This window comes from Lissotriton vulgaris, chromosome 3_1 (assembly GCF_964263255.1).
Source record: "Lissotriton vulgaris chromosome 3_1, aLisVul1.2, whole genome shotgun sequence".
Classification (NCBI taxonomy): domain Eukaryota; kingdom Metazoa; phylum Chordata; class Amphibia; order Caudata; family Salamandridae; genus Lissotriton; species Lissotriton vulgaris.
This window is the reverse complement of record NC_141689.1, coordinates 1017770913-1017783198: the sequence shown is the minus strand read 5'-3', so window position 1 is coordinate 1017783198 and position 12286 is coordinate 1017770913. Positions and strand designations below refer to the sequence as shown.

Here is a 12286-nt window from a genome sequence, read left to right as displayed (position 1 = left end):
CCAATGCAGTTGGTATAAAAGTACCAGCGCAGTAAGATTTAATATGCATTTTCTTTACGCTGAGAGCATATTGAGGACTTGACAGCTCCCCTGCATATGATCCACTGTGCCTCATCAGACACCTACCTCCCCAAACAATTTGATCTTCCATTAGTTCATGTACTTGCGCTTGGTGTTACATGCGTGCCCTGGAACGCTGGGTATAATGTTGATATGCCTTTATTTACAACATGTTGCATGTAAAGTTATTCCATGGGCATGTTCTCTAGAACCCCTCAACTTGCATTTCAGTGCCCCATCCGGGTGAAGTAGTTGCTTCCGGCGGAAATTATCTTGAGGTGAGATCAAAGCCCTCTTCTCAAGTCCCCTCAAATTTGAATTCTCCAGCTGTACATAAATTGCACAGTCTGGATCGATTGCTCTCCTTCCAACCTGAAATACCTGTTCTGTTAACCCATAGCAGAATTCATGCTTGAAGACTTTCAATCAATCAATCAGGGATTTGTAAAGGGCACTACCCACCCGTGAGGGTCTCAAGGCGCTAGGGGGAGTGGGGTTTCGGGCAACTCCGGTCATCCGAAGAGCCAGGTCTTGAGGCTCTCCCTGAATGCTTGCAGTGTGAGGCTTCGTCTGATACTTTGAGTGTTAATGGGGACGGATATAAAGTAATCTGACCCTTTGGTACAACCATATCAAAATATTCAAGCAATACACATATTTTCAATAATTCAGTCTGGGGTTGATGTCAGTACCGAGGTGGTAGAGGCGGAGGTACTGCAGGGGGAGGGCTTTGAATACGGTGGATATGGCCTGCACAAGGCTGGTCGTAGTAAAACTACTCTACTATAATCGCAGATGTGTGGCGTTTCAAGGCATCCTTCAGCTATACGTTTGATGGGACTGGATATTTAGGTCGTTAGTGCTTTTTTATTGTTGTCTAATGTCGCTTCTTGGTTTCAGTAGCAAATAATAAATGTTTCATAGTAGTTCTTATCAAATGTAATCCAATTTCAGAAACAACTATGACGCTATTAAACTCAGAAGTAAACATTTGACAATGAGTCAACTGCGATTTCTGCTAAAAAGAGACAGCCTTAATTGCTATTCCATTGCTGTGGCCATTTCTGAATTTTTTGGGGCCTTTACATTATAATCTATGATGAATGCTACAGTGCAGATACCCTAAAATAAAATCTTCGGGCATGGCCCTGGGAAAGCCCTACAAGGTTGATGCGAAGACAAACAGCTAGGTGGCTAGAGACAGCTTTCCTCTTAGGGAATTGGAGCAGAATGTCACCTCGTCACCCCCTCCTATCACTACAATGTTCTGAAGGTGTGTAAAATACAGAAAACATGCATATGTTCACTCTTGGTCTATCACACATGCACAGGTTATATATCTTTGGAGAGCTCATAAACAAAGCTCTGGAAAAAGAGGTGGGACCTGAAATTCGGCTGCACAAGTATCCATGTCTCCAGCACTGGTCACCAGCGCTCCATTACCAGTGGCAGGCCTTGTGTCAAGCTTAGAGTGTGATTGACGGGGCAGGGCCTTGAATCAGATCCCGCACTGTCACTCACATTGCAAGTGTGCTGCAGGACTTGCTATGTGATAATGGAGGCAGGTGCTAGAAGCTGAATATGAGAGTGACAGAGCCTAAGCAGAACTTGTGAGGCTGTAAGTATTGTATTAAATGCGTCGAGTGCTGTTGCTGCGTCTGTGCATTCTTGAGTGTGTTCCTGTGTGTGCCTAAGTGCTTTTGTAAGCATGTCTGTGTCTAACAGTATTGCTGTGTTTTGTGGCCATGTGTGTCGTTGCTCTGACACAGGCACATGATGGTAATTATTGACATATGTGAGGCTTCAAGAGCTGATAGTGCCCAGCGCTCTTATAACGGTGGCCCTGGAATAATGGTGGTCCTTCTTGCCATATTATGGTTATCAGTGACAGGATGGTGCACATCCAACAGAAAACGATGGCCCCGGAACAATGTTAGTAATCCGTGATCCGCTCCCTCCGGGGAAGGAATGTCACTGCATTTAACTATGCAGATGACATTCAGCTCATCTTCAATCTTGACTCCTCGCAGGATGCGGCTCAGGATTTTCAGTCTACCCTCTGTCACATCAGCAATTGGATGGGCACTCACCATCTCAAACTCAATCCCGACAAGACGGAGCTTGTTCTTGTCGGAGGCCCATCCAACCCCTGGAACTCCACCTTTTGGCCCCCTGCCCTTGGTCCCTCCCCCTGCCCTGCTGACAAGGTAAAAAGCTTGGGGGTCTACATCTCTCATGATCTTTCTATGCAACATCAGGTCAGTGCTACAGTGTCTTCCTGCTTCCACCAGCTCAGAAAGATTCGTAAAATCGCCCATTTTCTGACCACTGAAGCCCTCACCCTGACGTTGCTGGCATTAGTCATCTCTCGGGTTGACTATGCCAACGCCCTATACGCAGGTATCCCGCAATATCAAATCAAAAGACTTCAGCTGATACAGAATCAGGCAGCATGCCTCATCTACCACCAACCTAAACATCACCACGTCCGTCCTCTCCTTAAAGCCCTTCACTGGCTTCCGGTATCAGAGCGTTGTCAATTCAAACTAGGCTGCTTGATCCACAAATCCCTGGCCGGCATCGGCCCCTCCTTCATCTCGTCGCTTTTGCACCCGTACGTCCCTTCCAGACCCCTCCGATCTTCTCACCATGCTCTCCTTCAGACGCCCAGGTTTAGGCGCAAAAAGCACGGAGGCCTCAGATTCTCTTTTCTGGCCCCTTCACTCTGGAACTCTCTCCCTCCGGAACTTAGACTTTCCTCCTCCTACTTTCACTTCAGGTCTCTCCTAAAAACTCACCTCTTCCGCTGTGCTTACACATAAGCTCCCTTGCCCTCCCTTCTCTGTCTCTTCCTGATTTAGTGAACAGCGCCAAGAAACCGTCCGGTGTATGTTGCGCTCTATAAATCCTTTTTACATTACATTACATTACATTAAATCCTGCCATATTGTTTAAACCCAAAGTTAGGAAAGTGGTGTTAATTGTTTATATATTTTAGGTGGCTAGACCATAATAATGATCACGGCTGGTATATTGCGGCACTGGACTAATATTGAACACTTTTTCTGACACTGTGTTGGGATCCATGTGATGACGGTGCCCATCTCTGATATAATGTTGGCCAAGGGTTAATAATGTAATATTGTGTGCATCCTTGGGCATGGGTGCGCTCGCCGGTGGTATAATCCTCGTCCTGGCATAATATTGGTATGCGTTTGGATCATGATGGATTGCATGATGGTTCTTGTTCATGGTGTAAAGCTGTTCCTACATAATGGTGGAATTACCTAGCATACCGTGCCTATGTGTAGCATGACAGGGCCGGCCCCTAGCCTAATGCAAGTATTGTGAACATTGGGTCCCTAGGAGTCATCTGGTCATTATTTTATATGAGTGGGCATCAATTTCAAAGATAACATACATTCACACCCAGTTAATGTAATTAAGATTAAATAACCACAGTCCACAAATGGATAGAGCATCTGCTGATACGTGTTTTGAATGGCTGTCCACATTTGTTACGATGCTGGTCTCCTCTAACCCTAGTATTTCTTGCACATTGTAGACATCTTTTGCATGATTGTGCCCGCATCTGTTCTAGTGCTGGCCCAGGCATATTATTATTAATTATAACAAGTGAAATGTGTCAGTAAAGGTACGTTATAGAAAATGTTAGGCCTTATGAAATTGCATTTTTTGAACTGCTTGTTTAATTTATGTCTTTTTAAACCTCTCACGTGGAAATTTTGCTGAAAAATGCTTTAATTTGTCACCGGTGTTGTCAGGTTTGTTTGGCACACCAGAAAATAATTTCATGCACACTTTTAAAGAACCAATAACGTTTTAGCAAATTTATATGACACATTTGAAGAAAATGCACAATCTGGCCCCATTTTCTTAAAATGTTTTTCAATAAAAGTACCCCCATGATTCCCTTACTTACTGCCATTCTGTGTGGACATTTATACCCAACACTTTCAAGAATCACCAGTTTCTGCTGCTCTCTGGTGTATTCACATGTTCTTTTCATTTCACTCTGCCAGGCAGAATTATGAACCATCATGTTGATAATTAATGACAGTAAAAAGCTACGGATCTTATTGCCAAAGGCATTGGCGGATCAAATATTTGAGTGAAGTGTGCACTGCTGTGTCAAGGTCTCATTCCTTAATCGGTTAAAGATGTGCCTGTCTTATGGCCAAACAAGTGGCAGGAAGGCATTTGGTTATACTTTTCCTTATAAATGATGAAACATGCACTAATTAGAGTGTTCAGTTCCTTTACAACCAATTAGTCTGGCTGCAGCTGCAGTGCGGAGTGTTAATTCCCCCACATTCCTTGTCTGGCAGCTGGAGCTTTTTCTGGCTGCTTGTAAATTTCAAAACACGAACATAGCACGTTTATTTAAAGTTGTTCAAGTAGTTGCACCTTGGCCTTCCCTCCCAAGTCCAACTGGTATGCTGCCAAGCACCCAACAATTGATGCAAGCTCACAGCTTTTTCCTCAAGTCGCCGCTCTATTGGCAAAGCTCCCAAGTGGCCCCGTGTGAGGTGTGTCCTGGCTTATTAAGAAATGGCACTTACCAGGTTTGGACTTACAAAAAAGGAATAGAAAAGCTGCAAATTCCAGGTACAAATGTCTTCTGGCAAAAAAATAAAAATAGCTGCAAATATTACGCATAACACAAGACTTTGCATTGATGGGCTGGGCGGTCATGAGGTTGCAAGTGACATTATTATCTCAGAAAATGTCCAGATTCTGGTAATCAGCAGAATGTTTAGCTTGATGGCCCCAAGCTGTCTCCACTAGACTACATTTACCTGTCTGCGTGGTCAGACTCACCCTTGGGCACGTCGTCATAGTTGTGAACTGGTCACATAATATGAGAGAGTCCTTAAGTTAGACCTGGTTTTACTGCTAATGTTTAGTCCTTGGAACCTGAAAATTGTCACTCATCTGCACAGCACAATCCTTGATGTGAGCAAGGGAAGGATGTGATAGGAGGACAGCAATAGTAAAGGAGGGCAAAGACTTTCAGTCACTCCAGGTCTTGGGTGGGCCATTTCTCCAATTCCATTTTTAGGCCTGGCTGGAGCCCAAACATGTTAGTGTTATTAAAAATTATAAGTATTATATTTTTACTTGTAGAGGATTTTAAGACAGCCCTCTTCATCCATTGGTCCGTTATTTTGTCATGCACATTTTCCACATCCCACTACGTCATACAGCATGAGGCAGTGGTTCAGCCCACTTCAGCCATTGGTTAACTTCACAGTGAGTGATGCCATCTTCCCCTTCACACGAAACAGAGAGGAGAGGATGTAGCCATACGGTTAGAGCGGTCGACGTCGAAGCTGGGGACCCGGGTTCGAGTATCAGCAACAACGCTCAACATCCTGTGATTCTGGGCAAATCACTTAATCTCCCCGTGCCGAACAAAAATGAGTGTGTCCTTGTGTAACGAAACTGGTGCTATTTAAAGCGCTCTGAAACCCAATATCTTCAAGTCTAGTTTGTGCTATATAAAACATTAAAAAAAATCACATGCAAAGATGTTCCCCTCTTGCCAGAAACTGCAATGACACTGTGTGTTTTTAAAAAAATAAAAGCTATTATTAGGGTTAAGCTATTTTTTTTTATTATTGACAGGTGGACTGCAGATTCCCGGCAATACATTTTTGCAAAGCCCATGACAAAGCAAAACAGGCTGTGACAAAGCGAAAAGGCTGGCAGCCAATACCAGACCTATTGGCTTTGCCTATGCTTGTTTCCTTTTAATTCATGCCCTTGAAAGTTTTCAGCCTCCTTTGTAATTGCTAGGCCACAAGCCTCAACAATCAGCCAAACAACCATAACTGAACTGACTACTCAGGTGTAATATGGGGCAACGTTCAATCTCTTGTAGTGACACATTGACACTGGAGTTTACATATTACATGCACGCTTGGAATATGGAGTTTACATACTACATGCAAGACTCGAATCCTGTCACATAAACAGTCACTGGAGTTGTCATACTACATGCAAGCCTAAAATACTGTCACACAACCAGACACTGGAGTTTATATATTGCATGCAAGCCTGGAATATTGTCACACAACCAGACACTGGAGTTTACAAATTACATGCAAACATGGAATACTGTCACACAACCAGACACTGGAGTTTACATACTACATACATGCCTGAATACTGTCACACAACCAGACACTGGAGTTTACATACTACATACATGCCTGAATACTGTCACACAACCAGACACTGGAGTTTACAAATTACATGCAAACACTGGAGTTTACATACTACATGCAAGCCTGCAATACTGTCACATAACCAGACACTGGAGTTTACATTCTACGTGCAAGCCTGCAATACTGTCACACAATCAGACACTGGAGTTTACATATTGCATGCAAACCTGGAATACTGTCACACAACCAGACACTGGAGTTTACATACTACATACATGCCTGAATACTGTCACACAACCAGACACTGGAGTTTACAAATTACATGCAAACCTGGAATACTGTCTCACAACCAGACACTGGAGTTTACAAATTACATGCAAACCTGGAATACTGTCACACAACCAGACACTGGAGTTTAGATACTACATGCATGCCTGAATACTGTCACACAAATAGACACTGGAGTTTACATGCTACATGCAAGCCTGCAATACTGTCACATAACCAGACACTGGAGTTTACATACTACATGCATGCCTGGAATACTGTCACATAACCAGACACAGGAGTTTACATACTACATGTAAGCCTGAAATCCTGTCACATAACTAGGCACTGGAGTTTACATACTACATGTACGCCTGGAATCCTGTCACACAACCAGACATTGGAGTTTACATACTACATGCAAGCCTGGAATACTGTCACATAACCATGGACTGACTGGGAGGTGACTTGCCTAGCACACACTTGCTCCTCGTTTTAGGCAACACAAGGTTGTGGCAAAAAAAACCTTTGATTTCATATTGTGAAGGGCTCCCATCTCCTTGCTTTCGTTCCCACCGACAGGGCACATGGGTACACACATCACAAAAGCGTTCCTTTCAGTGTTAGCCTGTTTGCCTCGGGCTGGACGGTCAGCCTCATGTGAGGGGGCTCCCTCCGACGCCTGCCAAGAAGAACAACCCGTGTTCCAAATCCAGCCCTCGCTCACAGGCATATTCCCCCGCACCCAGCCTCCCACCCCGATAATATTTTATTTAGGGGAATCCATCAACGTCGCCGGAAGGAGCATGAGGAATCTTTCACTGCCGCTTCAGCCAGACGCAGGCGCGAGGGCCGGACGTTCCGCCCGGAGCCCAGAGGCGGAACAAAGGCCTCCTTTGTGGGCGCCCACCTTCCGCCGCTCCCTCCGCGCGCGCACCATCACTGGCCCCTTTCTTTTCGGCCAAAGCCTACTTTTACAAAAAAATGGAACTTATTATTGCGTTATTTCACGGAAGTATTTGTTTGGCCCCTGCCACCAGAGTGTTGCCGGCTCGATGTGGCTTCGGTCATGTTCCTGACTGTGAGAAGTAGTGGTTGTGGTGCGATGGCGCGTCCTCGCCGGGCTGGTGGGTGCCTGCTGTTGTTTTTCTACCCTGGTGCATGCCTGGCATTGTTGGAATGCAGCCAGGTCGTGGGCAGTTGAAATTGTATCCATCTCTATAAATTAATGTGAAAAGCAGCACCCCAGTAATTAAACACAGGTGTATGTTTCAGCTCATATAGAGTAAATATGTACGCCTGGCACAGGTGCTTATAGGAGTTTGGGTGTTCATGCTGTTTCTTTATTTCTTCACCAGATATGTCTTCTCCTACGATGAAGAAGCCTGACAAGCCATTATTTAGCCCGACGTCGCCCCAAGATTCTTCGCCCAGACTGAGCACTTTCCCCCAGCATCATCACCCCGGAATCCCAGGCGTAGGACACAGTGGTAAGGATGACATTGGTCCAAAAGAGAACCTCGCTTGTCTATTTGAGTGGTCCACACTGGGGGGCGGGTGGGATGCTTGCTGATTGTGGTGGCTGGAGCGGGCAGGGTATGTATGGCGGGTGTTTCTGAATTCTGCCATCGTTTGTTGGCAGTTATCTCTGTCCTTAGCAGAGATCTCATGCCAGTGCAGACCCAAGGGTCAAAGATGGGCTTCGTGTGGCAAGAATGGGGCATGCTCTTGCATGTTTTATTAGGCATGTATTTGGCGTATTAATCAGACCCAGTGGGATTGCACCTGTTTCTTCGAATGGGTGTGCTGCAGGGAGATTGCCCGGATAAGACTTCAACATATAGAGTGTGTGTTGTTAAGTTGAGCGTTAATGTATGGGCAAACCTAAGGTTTTCAACATTGTGCACCAGGAGAAGAGAGTTGATTGTAAGTCACGGCCTAACTAGGCTTGAGCCTTGCACACATGTTCAGGTATATGTATGCATTATGTACATATGTACGTATATTTTTATGTATGTATATGGAAGTTCTATAGCATTAATCTACACTTAGGGCAGCGGAGCATTGTACATGGACAAAGAAAAGCATAAAGGCATCGACTAATAGGAGAGGAAACTGAGTTGTGCACTGTTAATGCATTGCGATGTAGTGTTCCTTAACCCCTTCGCTGCAGGGGTTTTTCACCTCCTGTGCGGGGGAGGGGGGCCACGCGCAGCGCCCCCATGCTGGTGATGAGCTCAGCTCGTCATGGAGTACAGCGGAGCTGTCCTCATGACGAGCTGAGCTCGTCACGGCCCCACCAGTTTTTGGAAAGTTCAGCACAGCGGGGAAATTAGCCCCGCGTGCGAACATTCCAACGGCTTAGCTCGTCATCAGTGCAGCTCCTCTGTCCTCCATGACGAGCTGAGCTCGTCAGCAGCATGGATGTGGTTAAAGAGGTGAGTCTTCAACTCTTTCCTAAATTTAAGCAGCCTTGGGGTGGTCCTAATGGATACAGGGATGTTGTTCCAGATCTTGGGGGCATAGACGGAAAAGACCTGCTGTGTTGTTTTTACTTTTCTAGACTTCTTAATCTGCAGTCTGATGTGTACTGGTTGTGAGTGAGCCCAGAGCCACCAGATATGGTGAGCTGGTCAGAAAGATAAGCAAGTGTGTTGGTCGAGATAGTTTTGTACCCAACGCAACTGCTTTTGAAGATGGTGCAAGCCTGCAAGGGGAGCCAATGGAGTTCCATTAGGATGGAGGTGATGTGATCATATTTCTTCAGGCCCTGGGTGAGTCATGCTGCAGGGGGTAATACGTCTCTATGGGGTGCCCTTGTGGGGTATGGGAGGCCTTGGAGTAGGGCAGCACCAACATTCAAATGCAAGAGTATGAGGTCTTGAACAACATTTCTGAAGTCGCGTTATGGAAGAAACAGTTTGACTTTCTTTAGAAGAGAGCTGGTTCCAGGCAATCTCTGCTTTTTTGATGGTGTGTTCCTTAAGGGTGAGGTTGAATCCAAGTCACTTAGCATTTGGTGAAAGTCGGGTTTCAAGCCATCTTGTTTAATGTCATTGATCCAAGTTTGTACTGTATCTTGTTTGTTATTCTTGGCAAGTAACAGGAATTCTGTCTTGGTTGGGTTGAGCTTCAGGTGTGGGGCTGGATAATGTGTAAGCAGTGTTTGAGGCATTGGATAAATGAAGAGGTGGAGACTTTCAAATAGAGTTGTATATCATCTGCATACTTTTAAATCTTGGTGCTGTTATCTGTGAGTAGAGCAGCAAGTGGCTCCAAGTGAAGGTTGAAAATGACAAAAGACAGTATGGAGCCCTGGGGGCTCCAAAGGCGATCAGGATTTTTGTGGGTTGAAGGTGCCCATGTGAACAATCTGTTATCAGATGGAAAGGTAGGAGGGGAAGTAGGGAAGAACAGTATACACACTGGCCTTTAACATTTAGTTACTCCATGCATAATTAAAAGAGAATCATAATACTCCTTGCTGTTCCACTCGGTAAGGGTTACCACAGAATCAGCAGGTGTCACATTTGAACCTTCTTACACAGCTGCCTGAAGTAGGTGGCTTACATGACACGATAGCATGGATAAACACCAAAGTGAATTTTGCAACTAATGAAATTCCCTTCAGTGCCTCTGCGACTGAACCCTCAATACATTTCAAACAAGCAACTGTAGCAGAACCCTTGCCACCTACATGTTGTTTTCTGAAGGCTAACCTAAGCTTGGCCAGCAGGTGTTTTGTCTTACTGTGTGTTCCACGGTGCAAGCTATCGTTGTTGGCGCTAGAATCTGTGAAGGAAGAAGAGGATGCATTCTTTGTAGCTGTAGACTAAGGTGTTAGCACAGATCCCCGATTTTCAGGAAATGAAGGACATACAAAGCAAGACTCATTAGGCCCTCTTATCATTGTATCAACTTGTGATTCCCTACAGGGTTGTTAAATTCACACTCTTAAGTGTGGCTTGCTGTCTTTCTCTCACTAAGCACAATAGTTGAATTCCTATAAGTAAATCCTCACTACAATTTCACAAACAACTTCCAATTAAATTTTCGTAACTTTTTTTTTTTTACATCTTTCTACCGGTATGTTGCATTTGGCAACACCATTGATCCAGAGTATGGTGTCTAATGTTGTAGTTATCCATGGAGGACATATGTTCACTGGGAAGAAAACCTCTTGACATAAAGTTGACTGATGTCATCCAAGGAAGAGTTTAGAAAACCTTCCTTTTCCCATAACGATCAAGAACCTCGGTTCTTTGCATGATGACAACATGTAGAACCATAGATTTTCCCAGTAATTCTTCATTTCTCAGGAGAACCTCAGGGTTTCACTTGAAATCCCTCTGAAGTCCACACAGGTGTTATGCGTCAGCAGTTTGCTGTAATCCAGTTGGATAGAGTGCAATTTCCAGAGCAGATGGTCTAGGGGTCTAGGTAGGAGTAGAATCAGTGGTTACAGTAGTAGTACCATATTTTGCATTAGTTATCAAAACACAGAGCAATATTAAACAACATTTTAAAGAACCCTAGACCTCGAGCTTGATCCCATGTAGATGCAGAATCCATTCCATACCACCACAGCACTTGTTCCAACTAGTAAATCAGCCCATCTGCCTATATTTTAGGCATGCTTATTACAAATTCTGACAGGTATGAGCATCTTGGCACTCATTGTGTTTACTTGCATTTTTATCGTTGCACTCTCCTAACTAAAGTAACAGGCAGTGAAATATATTGTGGATAGAATGCTCTTATATTTAGGCACACATTTTTTTGTTCTAGAGTATCTTTTGCAATGTCTTTGATTCAAAATATGTTTACATTTTAATGAGAGTTGGCCAGGCCTTGCTACTCGACTGCTGGAAGTCCTCTTCCCCCACTCCAGCCTTGCCTTTCACCTCCAGTACTTAATTTGAGCCGGTGGTTGCCAGTGGGTGCCACTGTCACTTATTTTTCCATATTAGATATTCACAGAAAGAAATAGAGGACAAAAAAATACACAAATCGGAATGACAGAGGAAGAGAAGATGGAAAACAAGCATCAGAAAGGGAGAAAGCTGGAACCTTGCAGGAGTGAAATAAAGGGGCAGGGACTGTCTGAGGAGTTTTTAAGACTAACAACTTTGGTATTGGGCACCCCAAGGTTTAGTTACACCAGCCACGGGCTTCTGAGCAGAGCTTCAGGCACCGGCACTCTTTCTTTCATAAATGAAGCACTGTCCACCTCCCTGTGTCCCCTTGCTTGCCACCAGAGCATGAGTATACCTTGTCAAAGAAGAAAAGGCACCCTTGGGCTCCCAGGGCCATTCCCACAGGACAACAGTGGCTGAGACTGGCCTTGGTGTCTGGCTGCAGAAAGTAACATGGTTCCCTTTAGATGCTGCAAGACTCTTGAGAGAAATACGTTGCGGATGAAAAATGTTTTCTACTGGGAAACACTGTTTCATTTCAAGAGGCATTAAATCAGACCATGGTGTAATCCACTCACTGTTTCAGCCGACCTCAGCACTTGCAGATCTGGGAAAGTTGTGCTGTCAAGGCCCTCGGGAGAGTTAGCATTTTGAAATGGTTTTGATTAATTATTTCTGTCTTTTACTCTTTTTTTTTAAGAGCAAGTCTTGCCAGTTCGTGGCCAGCGTTATTGTTTTCTCCACACAACCCAAGAGTGGGCTGCTAGTAACTTGGCAAAAATAAAACAAACACTTCACTGTAGATGCATATAAATATGATTGTATGTGTTTATCTCTGTTTTATCCCCTGCA

General features: G+C 44.5%; 1 protein-coding gene across 4 annotated transcripts in view; it reads left to right on the top strand.

Moving 5' to 3' along the window:
• NFIB (nuclear factor I B) overlaps positions 1-12286 on the top strand; it is a 364276-nt gene that overhangs the window by 263010 nt on the left and 88980 nt on the right. For all 4 annotated transcript variants that reach the window (XM_086961396.1, XM_086961395.1, XM_086961397.1 and 1 more), the window contains one exon: positions 7877-8008. In XM_086961396.1, coding sequence (XP_086817522.1) covers positions 7877-8008 — 132 coding nt within the window. The remainder of the gene's footprint in view (positions 1-7876; positions 8009-12286) is intronic.